The following is a 14857-nucleotide window of genomic DNA, read 5'->3' as shown; positions in this document are numbered from 1 at the left end:
TCCACAACGCAAGAGGGTCATTTTAAATCCAATGACAAGCCAACATGGATGCACCTGATATGCAAAAGTGATCCCAATCCACTGAGAGCACCTCTACATCCTCTTGTCCAAGCAACCTGCTCTGGAACCACAGATTAGCCCTTGGATTACGGAATTCCCACATCTCAAAGAGGCAACAAATGCAATATTCATCAAGCAAGAAGCATAGAGACTATAACTATATAAATGCCAAGAAATGCAACACCTGTCCCTTCACCTCCCCCCTCGACTCCATTCAAGGTCCCAAGCAGTCGTTCCAGGTGCGACAAAGGTTCACCTGTATCTCCTCCAACCTCATCTACTGCATCCGCTGCTCTAGATGTCAGCTAATTTACATCGGTGAGACCAAGCGTAGGTTGGGCGACCGTTTCGCCGAACACCTCCGCTCAGTCCGCCTTAACCTACATGACCTCCCGGTGGCTCAGCACTTCAACTCCCCCTCCCATTCCCAATCCGACCTCTCTGTCCTGGGTCTCCTCCATTGCCAGAGTGAGCAACAGCGGAAATTGGAGGAACAGCACCTCATATTCCGTCTGGGGTCCTTGCGCCCTTATGGCATCAACATTGAATTCCCCCAATTTGGCTAGCCTGTGCTGTCCCCTCCCCTTCCTTCACCCTCTAGCTGTCTCCTCCCACCCTCCCATCCGCCCGCCCTCGGGCTCCTCCTCCTCCCTTTTTCCTTCTTTCTTTCCCCACCCCCCATCAGTCTGAAGAAGGGTTTCGGCCCGAAACGTCGCCTATTTCCTTCGCTCCATAGATGCTGCTGCACCCGCTGAGTTCCTCCAGCAATTTTGTGTACCTTATATAAATGCCTCTATGACTCTCTAAATGTTTCTATGACTCTATAAACATGTAGGCATGGTCGGCATGGGCAAGTTGTGCCGAGGGGCCTATTTACATTGCTGTATGACTTTATAGAGCTTTTCAATTCTGTTTCGAAGAAGAAAAAAGAACAAATTTCCCAGAGCTCAGTAGAAAATCTGGCACAAGTCCATCCCTTCCATAATCTTTCTGAGGTAAACGCGTACAGCGTCACAAAGTCCTAATGCCACTTTATTGGACTTTGGTTAAGCTGCATTTGGAGTAATGTGTGCAGTTCTTGTCACCCCATTACAGGACGGATGTAATGTCAGGTGGAGAGATAGTTTAACAGAATGATGCCTGGATTAGGGGTTATTAGCTACAGGGAGATGTTGGACAGACTTGAAGTATTTTCTCTGGAATACCGGAGGTTGCAGAGAGACCTGATAGAGGGGCATGGATAGGGTAGACAGTCAGAACCTTTTTCCCAGGATGGAAATATCAAATACTAGAGGGCATAGCTTTAAGGTGAGAGGGGAAACATTTCAAGGAGATGTTTTTGGCACCAATTTTAAACATGGGGTGTTGGTTGCCTGCAATGTGTTGCCAGTGCTCAAGGTTGAGGCAGATATGATAGTGGCATTTAAGAGGCTTTTGGATAGACATATGGATATGTAGAGAATGGTGGGATATAGGTTAGGTGCAAATAGACAGGAGATGATCTTGACATCAGGTTCAGCACCGATATTGTTAGCCAAATGGCTTGTTATTTTGCTGTACTTTTCTGTGTTCTAGCCATTGGATTCAGACATGACAAAGTTGTGAACCCAGTTAGCCCTGCAATGCCCTCCACACCAATATCTGACAACTAGCTCCAAGGTTTGGAGAGTTGGCCCACCAACCGACTGACCTATTGTACTTCAGAAACCATACTTTTGAGCCAATGTGCCAGACACCGGCACAACCACCGCTGAGAAAGCCTGGCTGAGCAGCAGGACACACCTAGCAAAAGCTGGAGCACAATGGATGGTAGCCAGAAGCCAGTGATTCTCTACTCCATGATTTTAAGGCAGGGATAGATTTCTGATTAGTACTGGTGTCAGAGGTTATGGGGAGAATGCAGGAGAATGGGGTTAGAAGGGAGAAATAGATCAGCAATGATTGAATGACAGAGTAGACTTGATGGGCCGAATGGCCTAATTCTGCTATCCCTTGTAGCTTTAGAGGAAACGTCCTATTAATTAAATCTACTGCCCTCCCTTAGCTGTTAAGCCAGCACTTCTCAATGTTTAACAAGATTTGAAAGCACCAAAGGCAAGCGATATATTGTGGGTCCAGAGCTGGCTCATCACCAAGAGAGGATTGGTAGCCCACAACGAACGTACAGGGCCAAGCACTTTATATTGTGAGCTGTGGCAGAGAAGAACGACACCAGACTGGAGTGACCCTGAGACTATTAAACTGGGAATGAACAGTGATCTAATCTCAATGAACAAAGAAGTCAGACAAATACATGCGGCTGTATTTGAGGTTTTCGATAGCCACAGGTCATAGTGGGCAAGATAAATAACAGCATTTCATGGGAAATTGTTGGGTAAAATTTAATTGATGCGAGTAATTAAAAAGTGACATTTCAGGGTATGACATATCACACTGGAGATGTTTTCTGTGATCTACACTATGGCTCGCATTATCTGCAGAAGTTCTGTCTTGTAAACCCAGCAAAAAGTCCCAAGTTAAATTCCTGGATGGATGCTATGCCACCTAGCAAAGTGAGAACAATTGCTCAAAGCAGGTTAATCTGTAACAGTACAGAACATTTTCTTAGAGTTGAGAAGAAACCTCTGGGTGGTTGACTGAATTTTACCCAGTTACATCTTCTTGCCTCTAAAACTATAACATATCCAAATTTGCCATTTACACCCCCTATCAATCCAATCACAATCATCAACACAATAATGTAAACCACACCAAGAAAAACTGATCGAAGGTACATTGTTGAGATTTTCAGGGCATCTAAAGGGCTACACTGTTGAGAGCACCTCACTAGTGTTTACACTCTACCTACTAATACACGATGGGAATGACTGTGTACTTCTATGTCAAACTAAGGGGAAAAAAGCATATTTCCATCAATTAGTTTAAGAATAGGTCTCAGCGTGGAAGGTGACAGGTGCAGACAGCTCAAATTGCAGCCAAGAAATGTGTTGGAGTATCAGAGGAAGTTAATATATTGTACTAAAATACTAGTGCAATACTAGTATCATACACAGGTTTACAGAAAACATAATGGCTGCAACATAATTATGGCAAGGCAATGACCATCTCAAAGATTGAAGAGAGCATGCTGGCTTGGTTCGGCAACTTGAGCGCCCTGGAGAGGAAGAGACTACAAAAAGTAGTAAACACTGCCCAGTCCATCATCGGCTCTGACCTTCCTTCCATCGAGGGGATTTATCGCAGTCGCAGCGTCAAAAAGGCTGGCAGTATCATCAAAGACCCACACCATCCTGGCCACACACTCATCTCCCTGCTACCTTCAGGTAGAAGGTATATGAGCCTGAAGACTGCAACAACCAGGTTCAGGAATAGCTACTTCCCCACAGCCATCAGGCTATTAAACCTGGCTCGGACAAAACTCTGAACATTAATAACCCATTATCTGTTATTTGCACTTTATCAGTTTATTTATTCATGTGTTTTGTAGTCAATGCCTGTTATGTTCTGTTGTGCTGAAGCAAAGCAAGAATTTCATTGGCCTATCAAGGACACATGACAATAAATTCTCTTGAACTCTTGATCTTGATTGCAAATGATAAAGCATCACTTAAAATCAGATTTGCCCAAAGCAGTTGCAAACTCATCCTGTGCCAGAGTATTAACATACATTCCTGGCTCCAATAACTGGAAAATTAAGTGTACCATTGCAAACACTTACAGCCAGCGGTTAAATATTCAGGCAGTGAATTCCTTTACTGACCAGGGAGTGCGGCGAGAGAAAAACAGCAGAGAAATGAAGCACCACAGAAAGTAATCGAAAAGGCTGCATTCAGGTAAGTGCAGAAAGAGCATAATCGTAAATAGAGTGCGAGAGAGGGCAAAGGCACAGATGGGGAAAAAAGAATATATCTGCACCGGAACTACAAGAAAAATACTGGAACTAAGGATCCCTGCCCCATTGTTACCACTGACACTTCCTAGACCCATGGACTACGAAACAGTTCCTAGTAGAGGTCAGAAATATTACCAGCTCACATGGTAACATTTTTTTAAAGTAAATTAATTTTTTTTGTATCATTTAAAGCCATTTGTCGGAAAAAACGAATACTGGTTCTCTTCACACCCAACAATTCGTTTCCATGAACGTATTGAATGGCAGCAGATCGCAAAGTCGAAACATTGTCCATATCCTCTAGAGCCAAGTTTTCAAACATTCTTGATCCGCAAAAAAAAATCATTTTGATCTTTCTTTAAACTGCTAATACTTCCACTGCTACCAGCTGAAATTAAAAACTCTCTTTGATTTCCCCACAGATCAGAATGATTTGTTATTCTAATTAGTTGCAATTTCCACAAATCTACAATTCCAATTATGAACTACCTCCGCTGAGCTGCATGCACCATTTGGGAGGGGTGACGACTGCCTGTACAACTGCATGCCAATGAGTTTATGGCAGCATCTGGAGCAAGTTTGACTTCCAGATCAGTTAGCATTTCATCCACTGTTTGCAATCGACCTAGACACAGGTCTTTAATGGAAACAAAATGTTGTAAATTGCAGCAGCCTTATGCAATTCTTACTTCATATCATTCAGAAGGAATTCATTTTTCAAGTTATCTGGTGAGGAAGAGCATAACAAGATGGCCATCATTGCTGGCACATTTTACATAGGGAACTGCTTCAGTCCTTTCACTCTCCCGAGTAGACTCTCTATCCATGAATCTGTTCTGTCCCCCTGGCTGTCCCCACTCATTCTCCCTTGCCCATGCTACACTGGACCCGGCCCCAGGTCCGCCATCCCCTGCACTGCACTACATCCACAACCAGAAATTCTGTGGGAAACACTGAGCAAGCATTTGCTTAGAATTGCTGCCACTTTGCCAATCTAACTTTGGTTGGATGCACAAAGGAATGAGGCTTCAAGGGATAGCAGCTCTGAGAAAAGCCTCTGCCCATGCAATGTAGTAGCACCCAAAGTGGTTATCCACTTCTATGCTGGTTGTTTGTGGGCATCAGCCTTACAGTGCCTGCCCCTCACACTTCCAACATTCCATTTTATGCAGTGAAAATGTGAAGTGCCAGAAACTGAAGAACTGATCATTAAAAACGGGATGAACAACCGATGGCTATGGAAGTTGATTACAACACACGGCCATAGAGCGACCTGGATAAGGGGTGGAAGTGATAGACAGGGAAGAAAGACCACAATTATTCACTGCTTACCCCACTAATCCCACGGAAAGTGCCTCCCCTGTGCTTCCAGATTAATAACAATTTTGACCCAATTCCATCCACAATCCCTTACCACTTTACTCTCAGAGGCTGGGGGCATTGGAATGAGCACAAACATATAAATCCTAGCTTCACAAGTTCACAAGTTACAGGAGTAGTTTTAGGCCATTCGGCTCATCAAGTCTACTCCGCCATTCAATCATGGCTGATCTCTGCCTCCTGATCCCTTTTTTCCTGCCTTCTCCCCATAATCCTTGACACCCGTTCAAATCAAGAATTTGTCTATCTTTGCCTTAAAGCTTATAAGCGGGACCTTAGGGGATTGGGGTGGCACTGATGATGAAGACTTGGGTCACTGGTAGAAGTGAGTTCCACGGGGGGGGGGGGGGGGGGTGAGAGTGGTGGGAGGAAGCAGGGAGAACCTGAGATGCTTCCATTAAGGAGTTCCATTCATCTTGGAGATCAAACCAAAGACAAATACATTCAATCAAAGGATGACAGGAACTATGGAAATAATGTTCAGAAAAACATGGCAAAAAAGAATTGTAGTCAATAGTATATAGAACTGGTGGTTATCATATCATAATTCATGATCTATTGAAGTCCAGGAGAAGGGTCTTGACCCGAAACATCACCTATTCTTTTACTCCAGAGATGCTGTCTGACTCGCTGAGTTACTCCAGCTTTGTATGTCTATCTTCAGTAAATATTTCATGATATCTTTGAATGTGATTGAATCTGAACTCAGTCTGGTCTCGGTGAAATGCAAGAATGGAAATTCATAGTTTCTAGTGCACATGTTGCACAGGCTGAAATGTGAACTGAAATGCATATAGCTAAATATGCATCCAAAATTATTGTTATGAAATAAGAGCCAAGTGTAGGTGGAAACATTTAAAAATTCCCTACAATGACAATGATCAGTGGTATTTATGTTGAGCTGTGGAAGAAATTCTTCAGTAACCTACTTTGAATCTAAGTGCAGATGTCCACTAACCACAAGCGAGATAAGAAGTGCACACAAGGATCAAATGTTTCCCCAACACTATCAGGGAGGTGAGAAAATTAAACTCAATCAGCCCACTGCAGACAGCCTAATTGTCAGATTTCACACAGCTCCTGAAATTACATTACGTAGAGTGATCTTCCATTATCTCATTCATCCTAAAAAAAAAACATTTGTGATATTGACTTCTTCCCATACGCCGAGGCTTTGCCAACGATGTATATTTTACATTGCAACTCACTGAAATCCATGTCTAGTGGTACATTTGTAACACACTGAAATGTGAAATTACATTGCAACTCACTGAAATCCATGTCTAGTGGTCAGTGACAGAGCTGTTGACAGCTGCGGCTCGCCTGCAGTCCGTCTGTTTTTACTTTTTTTTTTTGTTTTCTTTTGTCTTGTTTTAGTAAAATTTTAGTTTATTAGGCTGTGTATATGTGTGGGTGGGGGGGTGAAATGTTTTTTTGTCTTCCTTCGGGGGAATGGGACTCTTTTTGTCGTATCCCCCATCTCTGCCTCCTTCTGCGCTGAGGCCTAATGGCGGAGCTGGCGGCCTCCAACTGCGACCTACCTCGAGGCTTCGGAGGCAGAGCCAGCCAGGACTTACCAACGCGAGGCTGGCCAAATTCGGAGCTGTGGCGGCGTTCCGGCATTCCGGTGGCGGTGGCCCGGCTTCGGGGCTGAGGCAGCATTCCAGCGGTGGTGGCCTGGCTTCGGGGCTGAGGCGGCTTTGCGGCTGCGGCGACCTGAATTCGGGGCTCGGCCGCGGGCCAGTGGACGACATCGTCGGGAGCTCGCAGGTCACAGGTTGGTAACCTGCTCTCCGTAGCTCCCGTAACTACAGCTGCATCCGCTGGACTGGAGGGCAGCAGCTTCGGCAGCTTCGACCACCCCGGGCCACGGAGCTGAACCGGCCCGTTCGCGGAGCTTGATTGAGCCGCGGGACTTACTCACCATCATCCGGCGGGGTCACAACAACGGAAGCCTGGATCGCCTCAGCGCAGAGGGAGAACAAGGAGGGAGGAGACAGAGACTTAAGACTTTTGCCTCCATCACAGTGAGGAGGTGCCTGGTGAACTCACTGTGGTGGATGTTAATTTGTGTTTATTGTATGTTTTGTTATTTATTATTATATGTATGACTGCAGGGAACGTAATTTCGTTCAGACCAAAAGGTCTGAATGACAATAAAGGAATCCAATCCAATCTAATCCAATCCATTTCAACCTCGAGATGGCCAAACCATGTCATTGAGGATGAACCTGACAAAACAAGAAGATTGAGTAAAACACAAAGTGCTGGCGGAACTCAGCGGGTCAGGCAGCATCTGCGGAGGGAATGGACAGGCGACGTTTTTGGACGAGTCCCTTTTCCTGTGCCTCCAAAACAAAAAAACTTAACGGCTTGATCATTCATATTGCGCAATTAAATTTGCTGTGTCTTAAACTATATGAACCATGACAGTTAAAGTGGCTCTATTTCCCTTCAAGGGACATCCCTAGTGTGGATTTGTTCTGCCAAGTAGTTTTTGCAACAGCGCTTGCAAGGGCGGCCCAGTAGCTCTGCGGTAGAGTTGCTGCGCCAGAGAACAGGGCTCGATCCTGACTACGGGTGCTGTCTGTACGGAGTTTGTACCTTCTCCCCGTGCCATGCGTGCGTTTTCTCTGGGATCTCCACTTTCCTCCCACATCTCAAAGATATACAGGTCTGTAGGTTAATTGGCTTGGTATAACTGAAAATTGTCTCTAGTGTGTGTAGGTTAGCGTTAGTGTGCAGGGATCGCTGGTCGGCGCGGCTCAGTGGGCCGAAGGACCTGTTTCCGCTCTGTATCTCAAAACTAAACTAAAACTAAGCTTTCCTGTCAATGGCATAACTGAGGGAGCAGACCTTAGACATTCACACTGCACCTGTGTGGGGCCTAATTTCATACGGGGAACTCCATTTGCACAATCAGACATCGATGACAGCTCGCTTCGATTTTGTGCAACACCGTTTCTTGGACAAACTGCAACATCTCCCCACTGACACCAGTAAACAAGTAGCTCACAGGCAGGTTTGCAGGAGTTTTGATTTCCCAGCAGTACCTTAAAACTCACCAGCGGTATATTTTCTTTAGTCAAATGACAAAAAATTATTTTATTTCCAGTAGAAACAGGAAATGGCCTCATCATAAATTTTAACTGGAGTGCAGGATACACAAATAAATCCATCCCTGAAGAACACCACTGGAACTATATCCATACTTCAGCACCAGGAGATTTACAAGTCTGCTCCAGGTTTCTCCAAATAATGCAATCAAAATAATTTTAGAGAAATCCTTGAGCTGTTGTTTATTTGCTTACGCAGGGCAGGATACAGGAAGTTTTACTCATGTGAACATTGAAGACATGTGACATATTCATGCTGGTGACTTGGTACTTCCTAGCTAACTCCATCAGGTTTCGAAATGGAGTAAGATTTACTGTCCTATTAATACTAGGACTCTGACCTCTATTTTTATAAGGGGATTAGTATCTGCTGTTCGGAACAATTATCGTCCCCAACAGAAGACTGCCTTTAATAGACAAATGGCATCTGTTCAGCATGCTTGCTTGGCCAAGCTGGATATATTTGCCAAACAATTTAATTATTCGACAAAAAAAGTCAAAAGAGTACTCGACAAAAGAGTAACTCAGTGGGTCAGGCATCATCTCTGGAGAATACGAGAAACTGAAAGGAACCCTTCTTCAACTGATTTTGGTGTGAGGAAAAATAAATGTCCCGAAGCTTCACCTATCCATGTGGGGATCATGACAGAAGCCTCTTCGCGGCGATCCCCGGCAACGACGACACAATGCACTCAGTGACGTGTCGGGCGACCAATTCTGTCAACATGGTGGACGACAACGGAAGCCAAAAGCGAGCTTTACGTCGTTTGACACACGAGCAAATGAACCTATCCATGTTCTCCAGAGTTGCTGCCTGACCCGCTGAGTTACCCCAGCACTTGTTTTTTGTTTAGAAATCCAGCATCTGCAATTCCTGGTTTTCTAATTTAATTCTTAGAACAGCTTGAGAAGCTCTTAAAGTTAACTTTAGCATTGCATGAATATCTTTGGACTTGTTTAGTAGAACATTACATTAAATTAAACTACAAGTGGCACCGTGGTGCAGTGCGTGGCACCGTGGTGCAGTGCGTGGCACAGTGGTGCAGTGCGTGGCACAGTGGTGCAGTGCGTGACACAGTGGTGCAGTGCGTGGCACCGTGGTGCAGTGCGTGGCAGCAGTGCGTGGCACAGTGCGTGGCAGTGCGTGGCACAGTGGTGCAGTGCGTGGCACAGTGGTGCAGTGCGTGGCACAGTGGTGCAGTGCGTGGCACAGTGGTGCAGTGCGTGGCACAGTGGTGCAGTGCGTGGCACAGTGGTGCAGTGCGTGGCACAGTGGTGCAGTGCGTGGCACCGTGGTGCAGTGCGTGGCACAGTGGTGCAGTGCGTGGCACCGTGGTGCAGTGCGTGGCACAGTGGTGCAGTGCGTGGCACAGTGGTGCAGTGCGTGGCACAGTGGTGCAGTGCGTGGCACAGTGGTGCAGTGCGTGGCACAGTGGTGCAGTGCGTGGCACAGTGGTGCAGTGCGTGGCACAGTGGCGCAGTGCTGGCAGCAGTGGCGCAGTGCGTGGTGCAATGGTGCAGTGTGTGGCACAGTGGTGCAGTGCGTGGCACAGTGGTGCAGTGCGTGGCACAGTGGTGCAGTGCGTGACACAGTGGTGCAGTGCGTGGCACAGTGGTGCAGCTGCCTCACACTGCCAGAGATCTGGGTTCGATCCTGACCTTGGGCGCTGTCTGTATGGATTTTTGCACATTCTCCCTGTGACCACGCAGATTTCTTCTGGGAGCTCTGGTTTCCTCCCACATCCTAAAGATGTGCAGGTTTGTAGATTAATTGGCCTTTGTAGATTGCCCCGAGAGTGTAGGGAGTGGATGAGAAAGTGGGGGTAACATGGAACTGGTATGACAGGTGACCGATGGTCAGTGTGAACTCGGTGGGTCGAAGGGCCGATTTCCATGCTGTGTCTCTCAACTAAACTAAACTAAAGGGAAACAACTGCAAACAATATGTTCCTGTACCCAGCCTGAGAATCCCTTTGAAATGTATGGGGCTGATCCAGGGATGAGTTAATTGACATTAGATTGAAGAGGCCAATTCCCCAGTGTAAAATCCCAGCAGGAGAACTTTACCATTGGACCATGTCAGAGTGGAGAGACAAATGCAGCCGTGATTGGCTTTGGCTCACTCCTAGCCAAGTGCTAAGAAACTCAACGCCCTCAGTTAGATTGAAGGGATGATCTACCAAGTTCAGCTAGACACTCTGACAAAGGTTTAGATTAGCTTTGGATCAATAATGTATCTGGGACCATGAATCATATTCATATCCTGTAATTCAACTTGCAACACACAACCTCAGCTTTATCTGACAAAAAGCAGGCTGCCTGATGCCCATCAGAAACATGGACTCCGTCCATCCCTGTGCCTTCCTTTGGCTCATTCCACAGATGCAACAGTTCAGCACAATTCTGTAACAGCACCATTAAAAATGTTGATCACCGGCACCCAGAAAGGCAATGGCAACAGATGCATGGCAGTACCACTAACACCAAGTTTCATTCTTGGTTGCATTTAATCCCAACCTGGACACATCTCACTGCTCCTTCATCCTTGAATCTTGGAATACACAAGCTATAAATGGGGATGTATTCACTATTAGACGTTAATTCACCACCTAGCAGTAGTGTGGGAATATCTTTGCTATGAGAGTTACAGCAGTTCAAGACAGTGGCTCACCACAAAGCCAGCCTTGCCAGTGAAATCCACATCCTGTGAATGAATGTTGTGAAATCCACATCCTGTGAATTAGTCTCTCCAGGGTAGCTTGCAAACTTGGCACCTCAAGGCCAACTTCAAATGCAAGACATTATATTAAAACAAATTACTTCATAAACTAAAAATAATTATAGCACTGCAAAGAATATGAAATCCCCTCGTATGTTTGCCATAGTGAAGATTGTCCTGGGCTACAATATATCTTTTAGTATGAACATTCTCTATATATCCATGCATGTATTCATTATTGTGAACAGAAGAATCACGTGATCTGTTTCCTTTCAGCAATACTGTAGAGCATTGTCACATGTAATCGGGAATATACCATCTATAGCAGAGCTGAAAGGTTCAACATACTGTTTTATGTTGCCTTGCAAAGTAAAATACTGCCTTCTTGGATACATGCTGATTCTCAATGCATTTGTTAAAATATGTTCATCAACAATTCAACCCATCAATACCTGTCATTGGCCTAAATAGAATTAGGCCTTATGTGTTTGCAGCAAAACCATCATCATTCTGGGCAAATACATGACAAGCAGAACTTCACCTCCTGAAACAGTACCCTAAGTTTACGTCAACTGGGCAAACTGCTTGATTGACTGCCACTTTTGAAAGGAGCAATTTTAAAGAAATGCCCTCTCTTTTCAGCCTATAAGGAATCAGGTTTGGAAAATTACAATGGAGTTCTAAGAATTATATTAAGGGGATAAAACTGAATCTGCTTCATACATTCATGTGGTAGGTGCTGAATTAGGCCATTCGGCCCATCAAGTCTACGCCACCATTCAATTATGGCTGATCTATCTCACCCTAACCCCATTCTCCTGCCTTCTCCCCATAAACCCGACACCCGCACTAATCAACCCGTGCTTGTCCGAGTCTGCTGATTCCAACTGCAATCAGCAGTTATGATTATGATTTGATTGAACATTATGATTTGTAAGTATTCCACTCATGAATGAAATTGAACCAGATTGTTTCAATGGTATCCGTTGGTTTAAAGTGTTGCTGGGAGTGCTCTAGAATCAATAATTCAGTTGATTTGATGTATTTCTATGCTTTGCAAGCCTAGAGTCTGCTCCACAAAGATGAAGGATACAGTCGTGCCCTGATAAACTGAAAGAGAGACTTATCCACTGCACAAAAATCATGAATAAAATGATCCAGCTGAACCGGAAGTCTGCAGTCCACAACAAGGATATTTGAAGATGGCTGCGGGATACAACATGATTTTCCCTACTACCCTACAGTTCTTAATCTATGAGCATGCAGCATAACTTTTGATCTTTTGGCATGTTCCTGTCAGTCCAAATAAAAAAAACCCTATGACCGCCAAAGATATCGGCCCACGGTACTTACAGTTCGGTGAACTGGGAGTCTGGCGGTCGATAAGATTAATAAAGTTCTCCAGGAACGCTGTGTTGTTGGTTGAAGGAGTCAGTCCATGGCAGTATTCCCTGAAAGGCATTATCAACACACATACACACACTATACTGGTCTTCCCACACGTAAACAAACATTGCCATGATGAGAGAGGTAAGTACGCACAACCAAACGTTGACGGCGACAAAAACACACAAAATTAGCCGGCTGTACACATCACAGCACACAGAGCACAGCAAACATTAAACACAGGGGGCGTTAGTTACTGAACAACACTCTCAGAGCTGGGCTCGAAAGGTGCCGGCAATGGGTTGACAATTCTACTTTCTAACCATCTACAGGTAAGCAATATCGAAAATCTGAACCAAATCACTCGACTTCTCTTTCCTCAGATGTTGCCTGACCTGCTGAACATTTTCTAGTTTTCAATCTAAAAAAAAAAATCTACTTTCACTTTCTAAGTAGGATTAGGACTACATTTTTATAATCAACTATCCTATCATCCCACATTATAACTTTCTGTGGCATCTGATCACTTACTAAGTGACACAGTTCGGGCTGTCACTACCAAGGTGGGGGGGGGGGGGGAAATGGTTCTAATTTAGTTTAGTATCAAAGTTCCAGAGAAAGTGTTTATTTTAAAAAGATACAGAAGTCTGTAGTAACTCAGCGGGCCTGACCCGTTGAGTTACTCCTTCATTTGGCGCTAATGCAGCCAATATTCAGACACTTGCTGGAGACAACTACATTCCAAGACATTATTCATCTGCCTCATGCTTACATGACCATAGGCAGTGAATGGACTATTCATGGGAGGTGGAATTAAGGTCACACGTGGCCTCTCATAACCATACTATCCAAAAGTGGCACTGATAACAGGTAGCAGATGGAAACCCTGTTGATTTTAGTCCTGGGTCAGTTCTTCACTGTTCCAACTAAGAACAGCTGAGGTAACCATGGGATTCGACCCGTCTACACTCTTATGTATTCAACCATTTGGCTAACAGACGATCCCTAATTACCTCTGCCATAAATTCACATATTTTGCAAATCAAAATGTAACAAAATGAATCTCCTTAACAGCTCGTTCAGCTGCGACTAAACTGGAGTTTTTTTCCAGTATCAAAGCCAATTTCTACAACCTACCAAGAACATTGTTACTATTAGAACTCAAACTAAAAATGCTTTATTTCTTAACAAGAAATTAATGGTTTTATATATGCAGCAGAATAGGGGCTGAGACAATTGTGATGAAAGACTACTTTCCACAGCACTTCTTATGATCCATCAGTCTGCAGAGCTCGGCAGAACTGTGCAATGCCACCCCTGCTCTAGTCTAGAGTTTCTGCTGCTCTAAAGGCTTAAACTGGAAAACATTTGAATAAGATGATGAAAGACATCTGTCGTAGCTTATTCAATAAGAACACTCATAAATATTATTCACTGATTTCCCCATGCATCCGACACATGGGGATATGCGTGTGGTGTAGATTTAAATGCATCATATTTATCCGTTTTTAAGTTTAACTAGGAAAATCTGTGGAGGATTTGATATGCTGTCTCCTGCTACAAATCAATTTCCCTTATTTAGAGTTTGGTGCTATTTGAAATGAAATTATTTTCATTTTGTTGTATAGATTCAAATCTATATTCAGTGAAGGATCATCAGTTTTCCGTGCTACATTCGGACTGATACTCTATCATTGCACCAATAGACCCGTCTACAATGTTAACCTGTGTGTTTTGGGTGTTAATGCCAAGTCATTGTGTTGTCAGTGGGCCAGGAATGCAACTTACTGTTTGCAGTCAGGTTCCAGGCTGCAGGTGACCAACTAGATAATCACTGCTATCAAAAGATTCCCTGAAAGTCTTTCAAAAATAATCTGACTTCTATATTTCAATTACTACTTCTGCTAGGTTTGATTCTTTCCCCGAATTATATTGTTTCATTTCTCATAATACTGCTTCTTATCTGAATCTGCAAGTTCCCTGTATTTCTTATATCTACATTTTTCTTTCTGTCTGTTTGGATAAGTGTTAAGCAATTGAAATGATGCTATGCTTTAATTCCATCACAGTAGAATTCTAAATACAGTAGAATATTCTGTATTTGATAATGTCCCTGCTTACTGTGAATGTATAATCTGAACGCATCGCCAAGGTCACTTGTACATGACACACGTGAATTGTTTTAAATTTGATATATTCAAGCACACTGCTCAATTTGGATAATCTCCAGGTTTCCAAGACCATATTTTTGTCAAAAAATGACTGCTTGTGCTAAGAATGTTGAGCATTCAGTGACTGGTTGCT

At 44.2% G+C, this 14857-nt stretch overlaps 1 protein-coding gene across 9 annotated transcripts in view; it reads right to left on the bottom strand.

Moving 5' to 3' along the window:
• cacna2d1 (calcium voltage-gated channel auxiliary subunit alpha2delta 1) overlaps window positions 1-14857 on the bottom strand; it is a 515041-nt gene that overhangs the window by 70004 nt on the left and 430180 nt on the right. For all 9 annotated transcript variants that reach the window (XM_033039801.1, XM_033039800.1, XM_033039804.1 and 6 more), the window contains one exon: window positions 12521-12618. In XM_033039801.1, the coding sequence (XP_032895692.1) occupies window positions 12521-12618 (98 nt within the window). The remainder of the gene's footprint in view (window positions 1-12520; window positions 12619-14857) is intronic.

The sequence above is a fragment of the Amblyraja radiata genome, chromosome 21, assembly GCF_010909765.2.
Source record: "Amblyraja radiata isolate CabotCenter1 chromosome 21, sAmbRad1.1.pri, whole genome shotgun sequence".
NCBI lineage: Eukaryota > Metazoa > Chordata > Chondrichthyes > Rajiformes > Rajidae > Amblyraja > Amblyraja radiata.
This window is presented reverse-complemented; position numbering and strand designations above follow the sequence as displayed.